The sequence below is a fragment of the Osmia bicornis genome, chromosome 12, assembly GCF_907164935.1.
Source record: "Osmia bicornis bicornis chromosome 12, iOsmBic2.1, whole genome shotgun sequence".
Taxonomy (NCBI): Eukaryota; Metazoa; Arthropoda; class Insecta; order Hymenoptera; family Megachilidae; genus Osmia; species Osmia bicornis.
Window position 1 is genome coordinate 6,096,408 of NC_060227.1, and position 18,475 is coordinate 6,114,882.

Sequence of the window (18,475 nt, forward strand, 5' to 3'; positions counted from 1 at the left end):
ATGAATAATTGGCTTTATGTATTGGTACATGTATTTTTAACCAAACACCAAGATCTTGAAATTAAAACGCTTGTTTGTAACCCCTTATTATTATGTACTCATAAATATTAAGTAATATAAATAGATTAAAGAATTACATGATAAACTGCTATGAAGAAAAGGTCTTTTGAAATTGAAACGATAACGATATTTGTCGTTCAAGAATTTAAATTAACTTGAGCACTATACAAGAGATTTTATTTTTTAAATAGTCTTCGTGGAGTTCCATATTGTTTTAATCCTGCACTGCGCGTTTTAAATATTTTTTTCTTTTGTGGAGAATTAATTTGATCCTATTTATGAAAAGACAACACTTCAATTATACATTTAAATATACAAGCAATGTACAAAAATTGAAATAAAAATTGTCTAAATATAGTACCTTCTTTGTTTTGTCATTATTTTCCTGTGATTTTACATATAATTGTGTTGCATTCTTACTTTGAGAAAGGTAAGAGTAATTTTCAGTAGAGTTGAAAACCTATGAAAACAGTGTGATTTTGTTTCTTTTAAAAATATGATTCACTGAAATTATTTAATAATACTACCTTGATTAAAGAATTTAATAGTTAAATAAAATTCTAATAGATTCACTTAAAAAATTAATGATTTATAAAAATTATTTTGTTATAATTAACTTACATTTTGCAATTTATCATTGACGTTTGTAGTATTAAAATCATATATATCTTGTTCTTTCTGAGTGGATATTTCATTTTTATTTTTAGATAATTTTTGTGTAAGAATATTTTCTTGAAATTCTTGCTCTTTCATTTCGCTGTTCTGAGTCAATTTCATTTGACTTACTTCTACAATTGGTTGTGGCTTCCATTTTGATTTCTTTTGCAATTTATCAGAATTCTCTTTTGCATTATATTTTTCTATAATCTGACTCGCTTCGTTCATTTTATTCAACGTTTCGTTTAATTTTATGAAAGCAGTATTTTGTGTGTCTATGGATTTCTTCATTTCTGCAAGTTTGATATTAAACTCATTTTTTAAAGATATTATCTCTTTTTCATGCTTTTGTTTTAATAATTCACAAACGTTTTCTAATTCCTGTATAAAGAAATAAAAACAATATTATCTGTAAATTTACGCAAAGTTTTTGTACATCAAATGTTTAATGTTATACCTGAACTTTTGAATGTTTTTCTAACAATATTTTTTCTTTTTCTTCCTCTAAATCCTTAATCGTTTTATTCAGTTTCATTATCTTCTGCTGATTATTATGTTTCATATCTTCCAAGGATCTTTCAAGATTTGAATTACGAATCTGGGTTTCGTTTAATTGATGTTTTATATTTGATAAATCATCTATCACGTTCCTGTATTTATTATCAATTATATCAAGATCTTGAGCTAAACTTGTTTCTATATTCTGTCTTGCCTCTAAATTTTCTCGTAATTTGTCAAACTATCGAAGAAATAAAATTAATTATTTATATGTACAAAAATATATGAAGTAATTATATAAAGTGTATGATTATACTTCTTGCACTTTTGACTCCATCTGCATTTTCAATTCTTCTTCCTTATGAACTGATTCTTCATATTTCAAACTTAATTCTGTATTCTGATGCAATAAGTCCTGCACTTTATTTCTGCCACAATATACACGTGTATTTAATCAATGCAATTAAGAATACTGAATGTATGTGTAAAAATATTTACTTGCACGCAACGATCTCCTCTTGTAGTTTAGAGATTTTCTCGTCTTTTTCTACGAACAGATTAGTCAAATTTTGTTTCTCCTCCGCGACTGTTTCTAATTTTACCTGGAGGTCCTTATTTATCGACGTGAGTTTGTCTTGTTTCTGAAATCAACAATCATAGTGTTTCACACACGTTCATTACATCTATGATAACAACGTGTAAGGATAGTACAGGCGAGAAATAGTTTTTATTGTTTTCAGTAAAGAAGATAATACACGTCTTTCCGTATTAAAAAATTAAACAAGAAGAAAAAAGGTAAAAATTGCTAAAATATTATGTTTTAGACCTTCATTAGTTCTAATTTTTCTTCTGCATGAATATTATGCAATTGATCTTTCTCTAAAATTGATTTCTTCTTTACTTCATCCAGTTGTTTTCTCAATTCCGTCTCCGCAATAACCATTTCCTGTATTCTAATAATAAATTCAATTAACAGATAATCGAATGAATCAGTATGGCTAATTTTTATACAAATACCGTTTTTCGTGTTGTGCTGCTTTATTTTCAACTGCACTAACAACATTCTTGTGTTCTTCATCTACATAAAAACATGATAAAGTATTAAACAATTATTTCTGTTGTATTATTATGAATTTACCTTTTAATCTCATAGTACTTAATTCTTGTTGTAGCTTTTTTACAGTTGATTGTTGCACGACTATAACATTATCGTACAACTTTGACAAATTATCTTTATGTTGTTGAAATTCTTTTAAACTTTCTGATATTTCATAGTAATATTTGGTAATTGATTCCCAATCACTGTTCAATCTACAAAAATAGATATTATTAGTAACAAAAATTTATAAATAATTATTGATGTGTTTTAATTCATCATATTAGACATAATACTGTTGAAGTATCTCTTCTTTAGCTCTTAATTCAGCATCATGAGAAGCGGATAATGAAGATATAGTTTCTTCAGCAGCTTGAAGTTTCTTCTGCAATTTCTGAATCTTTTGTTCCTCTATGGCGTATTTTCTTTTAATTTCTTCCGTCATCGGACTCTCCTGCGCCTATTTATAACAAATAACAGAATCGACTTTTAAAAGATAAAGCCACCCTGGAGGCTTCAAAATGACAGGAAACTTTGTAAAGAAATTTTTAAAGTTTTCTTGAAAAGAATACAAAATACGAAAGATATTTTTATAAGTATTCATAAAATATAGTTTTATCTACAATTTCGAATATTAAGATGTAAAAGAAAAAAACAAAATGGCGAATGTCTTCTTATAAAAAGTTTGCATCAAATGCACTGCTACTATTCTAGCTTCTGTATCATATATTAATATTTCATATTGTGTACATAATTGTATTTTTTAAGTACTTAATAAAATATTGTGAAAATTTTATTTTAAAACAACCATTCATGAGACCCTCAAGGTAGTCTTCCTCTTAACCGAAACTTCATACCTTTATTGATTGAGATAAAGGAGTTTGCATCCCCATATGTTTCGACCATTGTCCTATTAAAGCGTTAACAAATTTACCGCTTTGCCCGGTTTTCTGAATTTTTTCAAGATTTTCGTTGTGGCAAGATTGAATTTTACGCTTGGTACTATCCAATTTCGATTTCATCACTTCTTTTCTAAAGGACCCTACAATATAAATCAAGAATATAATTAAACTTGATATTCTACTATTTTCATATTTTACGAACGTACCTCCACTCTGAGGAGTTTTAGAATATTTATCCGGACTATTATGTGGAGTAAGATGAGTTCTGCTTTTAAACTCCAGCGAATGATGGGACATTAGGTTCCTCCTTCCGGATCCTAAAATAAATTACATATTAATGTTATTCACTACTCAAAATATACATATTAATAAAACCTACCACCATCTTGTGATGTTCTTTGTAATTTTTCCGGAGTCAAGTTGAAAGCTTCGGATTCAGATTTACGATTGTCTTCTTCTTGTTGCATCTTTATACTTCTTTTCTTCTTAAATAAAACTGAACTAGAACATAGATGAACAATTAACAGTGTGGTAAACCTTGCATACCAATATTCAGCAAAATACTACCTAATGTGACAATCAAATATAAAGTTATATTTTTATCCCAATATATATGTATATATTTCGTGAATTATTAATAAAAGTATTTTTGAATAAAGCAAGAAAACAAGATGTAATTAATTCTTTGATTAAAACGTTTTTAAAATGACCCTATCAAAAACGGCATTAGGGGTGAGCTGATTAATTTCAAATTGTACTACTAAGTGAGTAAACACAAGCTCGACCAATACTACTTGAAACATGAAACTGATAGAGCACGCAATATCACGAGAGAGATAAAAAACTTGTTATAATATAATGATAATTTCGTTTCTGAAATTCCTGGAAATGCTAGATTTTTTTTAGGAGACCATCCTCTACCCCTGGTAGAGCTAGTTGTAATAATTATAATAATAATCTTATTAGCATGTTTGAAGAAATACAAAATCAACAACAAAAAATTGTAAAAATAGTTATTAATAATATATGACTTCGTTCAGTAAATTATACATTGAGCTGTTTCGTAAATTTACTACCAATTAGTCAACGCAGGTATTAAATGAGCTCGAAACGATCGTATTAACGATCACTAAAATATGTCGATTATACTGATAAATTGACAATAACATTTTATGTATTCGTGTAGTTTTTATACGTTATTCTTATTATAATAAAAAATAACAATCTTAAGTTAATATCTCTCTCAAATATCAAACAATTAAGAATAATACATCAAAGCGTCTAGAAAAAAATGTATAATACCTAAGAACAATCGCTGAAACATTGTGATAGATAAAATACTTGCAATTATAAAAATTGAATCATAAATATTCAAATTCTCTGAAGTGAAACTTGAATATTGCAATTGATTCCATGAACTTGATCCTATCGCTAAATCCTCCCTATTTAATCATACATTTTTTACCGTTCAAGACGTGCCTAATACTCGCTTATCGTTTGAACGAATTGACAATAAACAGTTAATAGAAAAATGATAAACATGATACGAAACTTGGTACAGTGTGGTACAGTTTGCGGTATCGGGAAAACGATTTACGATGCGCGGGAGTGTTCGGCGAACATTTCGGCGCGCTAAATCGATGGCGCATCTCGTAAAGTCCGGGGGTGTATACACTTCTACGTTAGTTTGTAGGAGATACCCATCCCTTCTACATCTCCCTTCGGTCGTGTAGGAAGTATCGTGAAAGAAAGCTGAACCAGTGTACGTGCCGCTGCAGTATTATATACAAGCGGAGCGGTAAAGAGGTGAGCCAGGGGCAGACGTTTTCCAGTTGTGAGGTGACAGAACGACAGGAACGAGAATGAAGGAGCACGAGACAGGAGGATGTCAAAGAAAACCGACCAAACTCAGGAATCTCATCTACAAAACGGAAGCATTTGATTCCCTGCACGCTAGAAATGCTGAGGTATCTGTAATAAATCGTATAGATAATTTTTGTATTTTTTTTTCATTTCTTTTTGTTTAATGAATTACTGTTTTTGTGGATTTGGAGATTTTTTTACCTGAATGATGCAAATGATTTAATTCTGTTAATTATGTATGAAAAAGAACAACGTGGGTGTTCGAATGGAGTGTGGTCGAATTTGTAACGAAGCACGTCAATACTATCGAAGAACTGAAGTTCGTTTTGGTGACCCACTAGTTGCACAAGGGTGCACATACATAATGCATTGCTTGACTCAGTCAGGAGGTCGCTTTTTAAGACAGTTTGAATGAATGCACCTGATGACATAAAAGATATCCGATTATTTCGCGTTGATTGCTCTATTGAACAATAAAATAGTTGAAACAAATTTTTTTTTAGAGAACATTGTGTTCTGGCCGTGTATGTCTTGGTAGCATTATGCAGCTACCAATTCATAGTACAGAGGCTCGTTCCAGAGAAGAAATCCTAGTGCATGCGAAAGATTTCCTGGAGCAGTATTTCTCTTCTATCAGAAGGTGATTTATTTAACGAAATAATTAAAGAATGAAAAAAAAATTTGCAATACTTAATATGTCGTAGTAAGCGTCGTTTGTAGTACTGAAAATTAATTTCACTCTCTTTTTTCAATCGGACCCAGATTAAACAGCGAAGCGCATCGTTTTCGTTGGGATAGTGTACAGAAGGAAGTTTTAGTTACTGGTACTTATCAATTAACTGAAACAGAACTAGTGTTCGGAGCAAAATTGGCCTGGCGTAATGCTGCAAGGTGTATCGGTCGCATTCAGTGGTCTAAGTTACAAGTATGTAACAATCTAATTTCTGTAAAAGATTGAATTCAAGTAACGACAAATGCTATAGAGTCTTTTAAATAAAAATAATTTCAAGTTTTCCTTCTCATATGAGATACCTTTATTTCTAGGTGTTCGATTGTCGCTATGTGACAACAACCAGCGGTATGTTTGAAGCATTATGCAATCACATCAAGTACAGCACTAACAAAGGAAACATCAGGTATGCTCAAAAAATGCAATTATCCTTTTCACCGTTACCATCGCTTTCCCTGAATCATTCAAATTTCAGATCCGCAATAACAATATTTCCGCAACGTACAGATGGAAAACACGATTATAGAGTGTGGAACCAACAATTGATCAGTTATGCGGGTTACAAGAATCCAGATGGTACCGTAACGGGTGATCCTGCTAATGTTGAGTTCACCGAGGTACGATTCTTCTTAAATCATTTGCTTTTTTAGGATATTCTCGTAATATGCTGTTCTTATAGCTGTGCATAAAACTAGGCTGGAAAGGTGCACGTAGCCGTTTTGATATATTGCCACTCGTGTTATCAGCCAACGGCCATGATCCTGATTACTTCGACATTCCAAGTGAACTTGTTCTCGAAGTACCTCTCAGTCATCCCACGTGAGTACCATCATTGCGATACTGTAAATTAGTATGTAATATTAATTCCTTTATCACAGGTATGATTGGTTTGAAAAATTAGAATTAAAGTGGTTTGCCATTCCTGCGGTGTCGGGAATGGTGTTTGACTGTGGAGGACTAGAATTCACAGCCGCACCTTTTAATGGATGGTACATGAGTACCGAAATTGGAGCAAGAGATCTCTGTGATGTTCAACGATACAATTTATTAGAGGTTTATCACTATTTAATTTTCGTTTTATTATCTAATAAAAAGAACTTCCAAAAGTGATACCCTTAAATTGTAATAAAACGATATTTATACCACATCAATTTAATATATTAATTGCAGACAATAGCCACGCACATGGGGCTGGACACAAGAACATCCACCTCCTTATGGAAGGATAAAGCTATGATAGAAGCTAATGTTGCTGTGCTACATAGTTTTCAAGTATAATAATTCATTTTCTGTTCAAAACTTATTACTAAAAAGTGATACTAAACTGATACCATTTACAGATGAAAAACGTGACGATTGTAGATCATCATACTGCTTCAGAATCTTTCATGAAACATTATGAAAACGAAATGCGATTGAGAAATGGTTGTCCAGCCGATTGGTTGTGGATCGTACCACCGATATCGGGATCAGCCACGCCTGTATTTCATCAGGAAATGGCTATGTATCATTTGAAACCGTCTTATGATGCCCAGGTCTTTTGTTAAACAAGTAATTTAGCACATACATCGTGCATTTCTGATATCCTTTTTTATTTTTTAATTCCAGGATCCTGCTTGGAAGACACATGTTTGGAAAAAGGGTCGGGATAAGAGATCAACGTCTAAAAAACCAAGAAGAAAGTTCCATTTCAAGCAAATTGCAAGGTAAACCTTTGTAAAAATTAATAGTACAATTAATTTTCTACATAAACATGAATACTTTATATAAAGTATACTTGTAGAGCCGTGAAATTTACATCAAAATTATTTGGAAGAGCTTTATCACGAAGGATTAAAGCCACAGTACTGTTCGCCACAGAAACTGGTACTTCGCAAATGTACGCTGAGAAACTGGGTGAATTATTAGGACATGCTTTTCATTCCCAGGTATTCATCATTTTACCGCATGTTATGTCAATCTTCGTTTTTACTTAATACTCTTAAAAAAATGATATCTCAAAAATACCTGAAGCTATCTATTGTAGGTACTCTCGATGTCAGACTATGATATTAGCAACATAGAACATGAAGCTTTACTACTGGTTATAACATCCACTTTTGGTAATGGTGATCCTCCAGAAAATGGTGAAGTAAGTTTCCTTTTTTTTTTGCCTATTGAATAAATTGAAACTTAAATTATACATATTACTTCCTAGGCTTTTGCTCAAAATTTGTATGCAATGAAAATGAATGAAACTTACATCAATAGTGGTAACAAGATAAGGTACTTATTTATAATTACAACGAAATTTAAAGAAAGTTTACAACTGTTTGTATGATAATCCTGTAGCTTGGCAACTTCAAAATCGTTTATCAAAGCCAACAGCCAAACAGAAGTAAGTAACTCAAAGAAATTAGATAGATTGGATTCACTTCGTGGTTCCACTACGGATTCTCAAACAGAAGACACCTTTGGACCATTGAGTAATGTCAGGTATGTCGTGTCAAGATTATTTCATGAACATGAGATGAAGGTTGCAATATGTTTCTTAGATTTGCTGTCTTCGCATTGGGGTCATCCGCGTATCCAAACTTTTGTGCGTTCGGTCGTTACGTGGATAATTTGTTAGGCGAATTAGGTGGAGAACGATTGCTGAAATTGGCACAAGGAGATGAGATGTGTGGACAAGAGCAAGCTTTTCGAAAATGGGCAGCAGATACTTTTACTGTTCGTACCTTGTTGATAATACCTTTTCTTTGCCACTCTTCTTGTTAATGATTCAATATAATTGTTCTAGGTTGCATGTGAGACATTTTGCTTGGATGATGATGATACTTTGCTCGAAGTTGCTTTATCTTTGGGATCAGAAGCTCTGTCAGCAGCAACTGTTCGTTTTGTAGAAGCTGAAGCTCAACCAATTGGAAAAGGTGCATATTTATACCTGCAATACATTTATTTAAAAATTTCTAATTGTAATAATTTTCAGCATTAAGCAAATGCCATAATAGAAATGTAACTACTTGTAATATGTTCCGGAAGACAAATTTAAGCGGTGATTTGTTGAGGTGATTATAATATATTTAACTCGTTCCTAATTTTATATAATAAATTTTCAATTTTGTATTTTTTTTTTGTTTTTATTTTCCATAGCGGAACTACATTACTTTTGGAACTTGATGACATAGCTAGCATGGAAATCCCGTATAAACCCGGTGATCATTTAGGAGTTTTCGCATGCAATAGACCAGAATTGGTCGAAGGAATTTTGAAACGAATACAAACTCCTTTTGATCCAGATATACCCATTGAATTACAGATGCAAAAACAATCTCATACTCCAAATGGTTTGTATTAAAATTATTATTTTTCTAAATTGCATTTGGAATTTTAATTAAAATCTAATTATTTCGAGATAATGATACCAGTGTAACTCAACATTATAAAGCAAAGGGTTAAAGATTATCGTATTCTATTTGATGATTTCGGCATTTTCTGTTTTTCTTCTATCCAGGCATTGTGAAAACATGGATGCCGCATGATAGGTATTTACCCAACTCTTTAAGAATGTTGTTGACCAGATTTCTGGACATTACAACACCACCGACACCGAATCTTCTTAGATACTTTGCATCGGTAGCGACAAATCCAAAAGAACAAACGCAACTTCATCTTTTATCTTCTGTAAATATGAGATTGATATTTAATAAAAAGATATATTGGTTCATTGAAGGTTTGAAGAAATTGTAAGGACTTTTATACAGGATCCGGCAGCTTATGAAGATTGGAGACATTGGAAATTTCCTAATTTGGTAGAAGTATTGGACGAATTTCCATCCGTAAAACCATTCGCACCGTTGTTGCTGCTTCATTTAACTCCTTTGCAACCAAGATTTTACAGCATTTCTTCTTCTCCAGATGTACATCAAGGACAAATACATCTCACTGTTGCAATAGTACAATATACGACACAAGGTATATACTTATATTTATTTGTCACACACTCTAAACATAAAATCATTTTAAAAAATATATTAGGTGGTTCTGGACCAGTTCATTACGGAGTTTGTTCCAATTATTTGCGTGAGATATCAGATGGAGAACCTTTGTATGTATTTGTTCGTAGGTAAGTTTATGCTTTCGATATTAACTTCTACTGTTTTATTATATAAAGGATATAATATTCTTCTTCTTATGTTTAGTGCGCCTAACTTTTATATGCCAACTGAACCAAAAGCACCAATGATACTGGTTGGTCCAGGAACCGGAATCGCTCCTTTCCGTGGTTTCTGGAATCACCGACTTGCTCAAATGAAGTATCGACCAGGTATTCCATCCATGATTGACAAACATAGTCATTGAAATAATCATACCATGTGAAATTTATAGATCTTGAATATGGAAAGGTGTGGCTATTCTTTGGTTGCCGGAATACGAACTTGGATCTGTACAGGCAAGAGAAAGAGGAAATGGTGAAAAGTGAAGTTCTGGATAAGGTCTTCTTAGCACTTTCTCGAGAACCTGGATTGAAAAAGGTCGTATATTTGGATCTCGGCCTGCAGAAGTTACATTATACTTAATTTATTGTTGTTTATTGTATATTCTATTCTTAACAGACATACGTACAAGATTTAATTCAAGCGGAAGCTCCACAAATTTATGACATGTTAGTATATGAACAAGGTCATTTTTATGTCTGTGGTGACTGTACTATGGCGGAGGACGTTTATCAAACTTTAAAACACATTATACAAACTCATGGTGAAATGACGGATAAACAAGTTGAAGCGTATATGTTATCGTTGCGCGTAAGTCATGTCATAATTTCATCATTAAGTAATAAACTCAGACTGTTTATATAACTTATTTTTTAGGACGAAAATCGTTATCACGAAGACATATTTGGTATAACGCTACGAACAGCGGAAGTACACAATCGATCAAGGGAAACAGCAAGAAGCAGAATGGCTGCAGAACCTTAGATCTCATTATAGTACACTTTTAATCTTTAAAAATTTTGACAGATTTTTAGATAGTTTTCAATTATGCATATCGTGCATTTGACCTGTTGAATCGTAAAAAAATTAAGATACTCTTACTTGTTCTATGACATATCTTATGAAAGCATGATTTATCATAAATTCATTATCAATTATAATGTACGAATTTCTAGTATTACATACGTATATATTTTTGATGATATTAAAATCTACTTCAAGTTAGAAATATCAAATATGTCCCTGTTTTTAGTATAAAAACAGGATAAAATACATATCCAAAAAATGTGCAACTAATTAAGAAAACTATTGAATGTTTTAACAATTCACATTAGCAATAATATGTCATCAATAAAACATAAAATATGTTATATAAAACATTGAATGTATGACACTACATTCTTTAAATAAGTTTTAATATATTTGGTTTCAAGTATTAATATACATACATAAAATAAATTATTCAAAAATTTATCTGTATCATCAGGGAATTGAGTTTCACTTACAGTAAAAGACATTAGAAATAGGCGAAATATATATATATGATTTATTACATAAAAAATTTGGCATCAGCACTAGCTACTTTACCAAGTAATTTAAACGAATCCATTATTCATTTTATTAAATAAAATGTAAATTTCTAAATAATCACGATAAACGGAAAATACATACGATTCACTAATTCCTGCTTCATCATCTTCTATTTATTTATACAGCAGCATCAAGGCCCGGTTTTTGTTTCTCACTAATATGAGCTAGCAATTTCTTTATTTCTGCAATTGCCTGTCCAGGATTCAAACCCTATTTAAAGGAAGATATAATTTTATTATTGAACTTATGATTATCATATTATACAAACTCACCTTCGGACAAGTACGAGTACAATTCATAATAGTGTGGCAACGGTATACCGAATACGGATCCCTTAATTTGTCGAGACGTTCTTTTGTTTGAGTGTCACGCGAATCAATGATCCATCTGTAAGCTTGCATAAGTACAGCAGGTCCTAAGTACTTGTCACCATTCCACCAATATGATGGACAAGAAGTACTGCAGCAAGCACATAAGATGCACTCATAGAGACCATCCTGCATTACAAAAAATTATGAATTATAATCTATAAAAATAAAGATGCAACATCCCATTAATAAATTACCAATTTTTTACGATCTTCAACACTTTGCAAAAACTGCTTTTTACCGACATCTTTACGATCACCTCGTTGTAACCATGGTTGTATACTCTTATATTGATTATAGAAGTTAGTTAGATCTGGGATTAAGTCTTTGACTATATACATATGTGGTAAGGGGTAGATTTTACTAACTGAATTTACATTAGTATCAATTTTGCTGCAAGAATTTCAAACATTATTAAGATCTAAATTTTTATATTATTATTGTAAATTATTAAACATTCTTTTCAAATACCTGATACATGCTAATGTGTTTACACCACCAATATTCATAGCACAAGAACCACAAATGCCTTCACGACAAGATCTACGAAAAGTTAAAGTTGGATCAATTTCATTCTTAATTTTAATCAAAGCATCCAAGATCATAGGACCGCATCTGAAAGAATATAAATTAGATCAATAGGAGGAAGATAATGAAGTCATTTAAGGAAATAGTTTTTGAACTTACGTGCTTAGATCTACTTTATACTCTTGCATATATGGCTTTTCATCAGGTTTATCTGGATTCCAACGGTATACAGAAAAGGTTTTCAATTTGGCTTTAGTATTTTGATTTGCAGAGAGGTGGAAACCTCTAACCTGAATTTGCAATTATATTAATAAAAATTAATGTAACATTAAATTCAAGATTTTATATATAAGTAAGGTGTTATTACACAGATAACTTATTTAGAATGAAAACAATTATAACAATTCATTAATACATACATACTTACCAGTATACTAATAATAACTAACAATATATCATAACAAATATATCATCAAATTGTTAAGGAAAACTACAATTACATAATTGATTATTATTATTGCACAAAATTAATAAATGACACATTATACAAAACAATCAAACGTTAACGCTGCTTAGTTCTGTTACATTAAATAATATTTATTGTTCAAATACAGACAGTAAAATATACATTTGAAAAGACAGTAAAAGTGACATTAGTGGTTAGGTTCTATTGCCGACATTTTGTAGAGTATATCATAAAAATGGAAGAAACATAGAAATCAAAATTCCTTTATTGTTACAGTACATTGTTTTAAAAATACTCACTTGTCGGAATACATTCCTGCAAGCCTGAGGAGCAATGCCAGCCATTTTTTTCAAAAATAATCGAACCAAGACGTTTGTGGTACCTGTGTTATGTAACTCCCACACACGTGAGCCTGTACCAACTTTACTACTAGCTCTGCTTGCTCTGCTTCATGCTTACATAAAAATATTGTATGTGAATATGAAAGCTTTATCACATTTTGTTAACACTAATGAAAGCGTGAAAACTGATTATGAAGCATTTGCGCAAAAATATAGGCCGTTTTTTTTGACAAAGTTTAAACTAAAAAGTAGAGAAATCATTAACTTAAATATTTGATTAATATATCATTGAAATACGTATTCATTTTCTTGTTTGAATATATTTTATGCATATATTATATCTTACTATTTGACGTTTAACTACAAAAATATCATATTATTTTTAAATAAACCTTCATCATGCAAGTGCTTGTGTGTAGTACTGACGTACTTTTATTTCATTAAGTGATATTTTATAAATTCATTTATATTCTTAATGATGTACATTATAAAATACATCTTTAAAAAATGAAATACGTAAAGTTAATTGAAAAACAAGAAAATGTAACTGTGAAAATGAACGATGTTGGAAGTTTACGACATCATATACGAAGATATATCTAGTCTGTAGATGTAAATTTTATTAATATTGCATTATAGTGGAATTATTAAATTATTCCATCATGTATAGGTAATATTTTAATTAATATACATTTGCATTAATTATTTTTATGGTACAAATTATACATCATTTATGGATATAGGTTATGTGAGGTTAAGTAGCATGACATTTTTTTTATTGAAATACCTTTTTATAATCTTGTAGTTTTATCATTAAATTCTAATTTCATTATCAGTAGTATAAAAATGAAATAACTTTTAAATTCAACAATTTGCGGTATATTTCCATAATAAGAATATATACCTTTTATTTAATATCGTGTATATGTATATAGTATCAATAAATTTATTTTAATTGCAGACGTTTCAAAACGTTATAATTGATTTTTAAATCAAAACAAATAATACTCCTTTCAGGCGTGTTTCATTGATAGAAAGTATCTTTCAAAATAAATACAATTTTCATAAACAATGTATGCAAAGATTGCATATGACCGAATCCGGGAGAACAAAAGAATATGAAGGCCGTAAACTTATAGGGTAAGTTTTAAAAAATTCCAAAATTAAATACTTTTTAGTAAAAATAAATACAAAAAATAACAGAAAACGTATTGCATCCAGGTTTTCAATGGAACAAATATATGATGTTGTAGCGGACGTTAAAAATTATAAACATTTTGTACCATTTTGTAAAAAATCCGATGTTATATTTAAAAGCGACGATATTCTCAAAGCTAATTTAGTAATAGGATTTCCACCTATAAATGAAAGTTACACTTCAAAAGTAACAATGGTACAACCGCGTTTAGTAAAGGCAGAATGTACCGATGGTAGATTATTTAATCATTTAAACACACTGTGGTTGTTTAGCCCGGGATTAAAAAACAACGCACAAACTAGTGTTATTGATTTTTCTTTGTCATTTGAATTCAAATCAATCATTCATTCGCACTTGTCAAATTTATTTTTTAATGAAATTGTAAGACAAATGGAAAATGCCTTTCTCGCCGAAGCTAAGCGTAGGTATGGACGACCTTGTATAAAAACAGTACGATTAGAAAGATGACACATAGTAATATGTTAAATTATTATTGATAATGTATATTATGTGTATAAATAAAACAATTGTTTAAGTTAAATTAACAAATGGTGAATATTTTTTTGCATTCATAAAGTTGTTTCGAATCTTGCAAAACCTCTAAATTATGATAATATCAAGACATGAAAATTTATACATTTGTTTATGTTATATTATAATCTTTATTAAATTACTTTCAAAAATCAGATAATGGGAAGGGTGTTAATATGAATTATGTATACAAGAACCAATTTAGATACATTATTCGTTCAAGGAGAAAACATACCTGTTTCGCGCAGCTCAGGGAGACCTTTTAGTTTACGTAGTGGGCCCTCACTCAAAATTAACGTGCGCAGAACGAACAAAATGCAAGTTTATCAAACAATTATTTTAATAATTTTTGGATCTAAAAGTCATAGGAAGTCAAAATCGTGTCTTCCGTTGCGAGTGCGCGGCATACTAATCGTAAGAGAAGGGCTGCTAAAATATGCACGACTGTCATACCGACTGTACCCTCTACCTGTAGACTTAACTTCACTTTGGGTTGTCTGGGACCCCTTAAATTATAACCCTTCAAGAATAAAGGCATGTCCAGTCTTTTTGCACCTGTAATCCCTGCTATTATCAGTGATAGTATTTTCATTCTATACTGCCTGACATATTATACTGCGTACTACTGACAATGGCGCAGTATTAAATTATTTCCCAATCAATCGAAGCAGGTGTATATAAGTACAATCTTAAAGTGTTTATAAAATCTATATCTTTAGAATTTTAATCATTATTTAATAATGGAAATGATTGATTTTAGGAATTGATGCTGTATACATGTCCTCATAGTTACATACGATTAATTTTGTCTAAAACATCGATAAGAAGTCTTCTACATTTCAGAAAAATGTGTATGACGGTCGCAGCTTTAGCTAATCAAACAGTATTTGTTCCGCGTGAAATTACGTATTTTAGTAAAAATGCATTTCGTTTTTATCATCGTTACCGAAAACTATGCCGCGTAAATAGTTTTCTATCAGAAAAATACCTTTTACCATCTTTAATTGTCAATACGTGTACTATGCAAAGGACATGTTACAGTACCGACAGTAAAGAAGCTTTTTCTGGCGGTTTAACTAAAGAAAAAGCAAAAAAAGTGGCAGAAAAACTCACCACAGACGAACGACATTTTTTGTTAAAAGCTCTAGAAGAATGTAAATCAGAAGAAGACAGAGTTGAATATCAACGTAATTATTATTTTATATTTTTATAACTTGTGTCTTGGTTAAATATAAAATTCAGTCAAAAATATAGTAAAAAAATCTTATATTTTTAAGGACAATTAGCTGCCTTTCGATGGTGTAATAAGCTTGGAAGGCCTAGCAAAATAACATCATTAGGTGATGTGGATCCTACAGGAAGTTATTGCCCTGTACCTGAGGATTGGCTTATGCGCAAGTATGGTAGGAATTTTAGTATATTAATTAATTCCTTAAAAAGATTAACGAATATTAAGGTATAATAACTTCCTTGTACTACTAAAATATATAAATCTTGATATTACATATTTTAATCAGTTCATAATAATGATCTAATATGATATAAATATGCTAATGATTTCAATTTTAAAGGCGAAAATATTTATTATTATCATATTGTGATTCAGTGTAATTTTCATTATTCTTTAACAGTTTAAAATATTTCCTTCCATCGCATTCTACATGGACGTCACTTTGTAAGTTTATTATAATATATATTAAACAATACATTTCATTCAACTATGTGTTTTAATTCTTTTTACTTGCTTCTTCTACTCTGACTGAACTTTTTGGATATTTTAAAAAGACAACTACAGAGCCACACTTAGGTAATACATTCTTACTGTTGATTTTGACACATGTATTACAATATTATACATTAAAGCCAATTAAAACTTTTTAAGTTGTTTCTACATCATACTTTCTACATTAAAATAACTATATAAATTATGTGTTTGGTCATTTTAAATAAGAACATAATATATAATGATAAATATTTATTAATTTTATAGAAATGTTTAATACATGCTACATTAATTTTATATTTCATACCTTTCTTTAATAGAACTATGTTATTTAAATTACTTGTTATACAGTTCCACTGAGTAACTTGAATATAAATTCCCCCAATTAATTCAACAATGAACACATGAACATTGCAAGATACCTCTATACAAATAAGTTAAAGATTTAGGTAAATAATTTTAAAGATCTCTATTAAAACAATTCCTAAGATTTATTTTGATTATTTAAATTATTCCTTTATATATTCTATATAATTTTGCATGGTTCTGAGAGTAATTTTATATGGAACTTTTTGCTGAAAGTATTCTATAAAATGTTAAAATATTTAATATCTGTTACACTATCTAGCATAACTCTAATGTTATATGTTTTACATAGAAGAAATGTACTTTTTGTTTAAATAAAGTTTTGTTTTTCAACATCTCGTGTATTTAATTAATTAATTAGTTCATTAATTGTCCTTTAGATTTTCTTTAATTTGTTTATTATATAAATTTTAAACAACTTCATATAGCATTCTGTATATAAATAATTATTATTTAAAATTGTTTGCATATGTAAAATACATGCATGAATGTTAATTACTTTGTTTCGTAAGTAATACGAGGATTATAATTTGTATTTAGTAATTTTTTACTAGATATTATTCATCTACATAATGCTATGTTACATACAAATAGATATATTTACTTTTATTTCTCTTTCCCATTACAGTTGAAACTGTTCCAGAACCATCCATGAAAGATCTAATATTAGGTATGAAATTTAACATTACTTACACTTAATAAAGTGTAGTTACATAAAATGCTTTGAATCTGAACTGTTATAAAAAAGATACACAGTAAAAAAAATGGTGTAATAATGTTAGGTAATATTCTTGCAGTTGCAATTTCAAATGCAATACCATTCATTGGCTTTGGTTTTCTTGACAACTTCATCATGATTGTTGCTGTACGTATCACTGTGGTATAAAATGTATTTTCCAATTTGTAACATGCTTATTTCAGGGTGATCAAATTGAAATAATGTTAAATAAAAGATTTCCAATATCAACTATAGCAGCTGCAGCATTAGGAAATACAATATCTGATATAATAGGAATTGGATCTGTACATTATGTAGAACGTTTTGCACAAAAAGTTGGATTTGAAGCACCAAAGCTTACTCCTATACAGTTAAATCTTAAAAAGACAAAAGCAGCTGCAAATATGGTATGATTTATTTGCTTCTATATTTCATTTGATATTGATAAATTACTTCAACTAAAAAAACATAATTTATAATAATTCAGGGCCGAGTTATTGGAGTTACAATTGGCTGTATTATTGGGATGGCACCTATTCCTATTTTTTCCTATTTTCACCATGCTGGTTGAAGTTGTGAATAATAGATGCTTCAATAATTGTAATACTACAACAGGGGTATCTCTACCTTGCACAATATGTCAATGTGTAGTGATAGAACCAACAAAAATATTCACTCACATTATTAATTGAACTAAAAGTTATATATAACTATTTACAATATTAATTTATGACAATCATAAAATTATGTAATATAATTTAATCTCTATAATGTATGTATTTAATGTAATAATATGTGTAAAATAACTGTACTATTGACATTATTTAAGCAGCATTAGCAACAGATATATGTATTATTTATGT

General features: G+C 30.1%; 5 protein-coding genes across 13 annotated transcripts; 3 read left to right on the plus strand and 2 right to left on the minus strand.

Moving 5' to 3' along the window:
• Window positions 1–24: 24 nt before the first annotated feature.
• LOC114871711 (WEB family protein At3g02930, chloroplastic-like) lies at window positions 25–5,842 on the minus strand. The gene is made up of 14 exons (XM_029177941.2): window positions 5,767–5,842; window positions 3,593–3,714; window positions 3,420–3,530; window positions 3,169–3,353; window positions 2,608–2,771; window positions 2,354–2,526; window positions 2,233–2,293; window positions 2,042–2,168; window positions 1,714–1,856; window positions 1,532–1,643; window positions 1,175–1,456; window positions 682–1,098; window positions 422–520; window positions 25–332 (listed from the first exon to the last, which is right to left on the minus strand). The coding sequence occupies exons 2-14, from the start codon at window positions 3,678–3,680 to the stop codon at window positions 237–239; spliced, it is 2,058 nt and encodes a 685-aa protein (XP_029033774.2). The 5' UTR covers window positions 3,681–3,714; window positions 5,767–5,842; the 3' UTR covers window positions 25–236.
• Window positions 3,721–10,769, plus strand: LOC114871710 (nitric oxide synthase, salivary gland). 2 transcript variants are annotated; one of them, XM_029177939.2, is made up of 25 exons: window positions 3,722–5,180; window positions 5,580–5,716; window positions 5,839–6,001; window positions 6,121–6,212; window positions 6,282–6,423; window positions 6,486–6,625; window positions 6,685–6,859; window positions 6,977–7,078; window positions 7,147–7,341; window positions 7,415–7,512; window positions 7,590–7,734; window positions 7,833–7,937; window positions 8,004–8,071; window positions 8,138–8,281; window positions 8,341–8,515; window positions 8,586–8,715; window positions 8,775–8,853; window positions 8,939–9,132; window positions 9,300–9,469; window positions 9,550–9,760; window positions 9,824–9,911; window positions 9,988–10,112; window positions 10,175–10,320; window positions 10,402–10,593; window positions 10,660–10,769. In XM_029177939.2, the coding sequence occupies exons 1-25, from the start codon at window positions 5,076–5,078 to the stop codon at window positions 10,765–10,767; spliced, it is 3,429 nt and encodes a 1,142-aa protein (XP_029033772.2). In that variant the 5' UTR covers window positions 3,722–5,075; the 3' UTR covers window positions 10,768–10,769. The 2 variants fall into 2 exon arrangements, with proteins under 2 accessions (XP_046144056.1, XP_029033772.2); XM_046288100.1 differs by having other exon boundaries at window positions 3,721–5,180; window positions 6,121–6,423.
• On the minus strand, window positions 8,523–13,117 carry LOC114871718 (succinate dehydrogenase [ubiquinone] iron-sulfur subunit, mitochondrial). Of its 4 annotated transcripts, none has more exons than XM_046288102.1 (7): window positions 13,035–13,117; window positions 12,429–12,559; window positions 12,213–12,356; window positions 11,939–12,134; window positions 11,646–11,870; window positions 11,455–11,583; window positions 8,523–8,729 (listed from the first exon to the last, which is right to left on the minus strand). In XM_046288102.1, exons 1-6 carry the CDS (start codon window positions 13,077–13,079, stop codon window positions 11,491–11,493), a joined length of 834 nt encoding a protein of 277 aa, XP_046144058.1. In that variant the 5' UTR covers window positions 13,080–13,117; the 3' UTR covers window positions 8,523–8,729; window positions 11,455–11,490. The 4 variants fall into 4 exon arrangements, with proteins under 4 accessions (XP_046144058.1, XP_046144057.1, XP_029033787.1 ...); XM_046288101.1 differs by lacking the exon at window positions 8,523–8,729 and adding an exon at window positions 10,158–10,230; XM_029177954.2 differs by lacking the exon at window positions 8,523–8,729 and adding an exon at window positions 10,764–10,850.
• Window positions 13,069–14,823, plus strand: LOC114871720 (coenzyme Q-binding protein COQ10 homolog B, mitochondrial). Of its 3 annotated transcripts, none has more exons than XM_029177955.2 (3): window positions 13,069–13,205; window positions 14,094–14,216; window positions 14,298–14,823. In XM_029177955.2, exons 1-3 carry the CDS (start codon window positions 13,069–13,071, stop codon window positions 14,740–14,742), a joined length of 705 nt encoding a protein of 234 aa, XP_029033788.1. In that variant the 3' UTR covers window positions 14,743–14,823. The 3 variants fall into 3 exon arrangements, with proteins under 3 accessions (XP_029033788.1, XP_046144059.1, XP_029033789.1); XM_046288103.1 differs by lacking the exon at window positions 13,069–13,205 and adding an exon at window positions 13,217–13,746 and having other exon boundaries at window positions 14,038–14,216; XM_029177956.2 differs by lacking the exon at window positions 13,069–13,205 and adding an exon at window positions 13,217–13,746.
• A 467-nt stretch (window positions 14,824–15,290) lies between these two features.
• LOC114871716 lies at window positions 15,291–18,468 on the plus strand. Of its 3 annotated transcripts, XM_029177950.2 has the most exons (9): window positions 15,291–15,486; window positions 15,566–15,992; window positions 16,083–16,203; window positions 16,437–16,466; window positions 16,572–16,612; window positions 17,523–17,564; window positions 17,692–17,759; window positions 17,816–18,019; window positions 18,100–18,468. In XM_029177950.2, the coding sequence occupies exons 2-9, from the start codon at window positions 15,572–15,574 to the stop codon at window positions 18,181–18,183; spliced, it is 1,011 nt and encodes a 336-aa protein (XP_029033783.1). In that variant the 5' UTR covers window positions 15,291–15,486; window positions 15,566–15,571; the 3' UTR covers window positions 18,184–18,468. The 3 variants fall into 3 exon arrangements, with proteins under 3 accessions (XP_029033783.1, XP_029033781.1, XP_029033782.1); XM_029177948.2 differs by lacking the exons at window positions 16,437–16,466; window positions 16,572–16,612 and having other exon boundaries at window positions 16,083–16,208; XM_029177949.2 differs by lacking the exons at window positions 16,437–16,466; window positions 16,572–16,612 and having other exon boundaries at window positions 15,291–15,476; window positions 16,083–16,208.
• The last annotated feature ends 7 nt before the right edge of the window (window positions 18,469–18,475 follow it).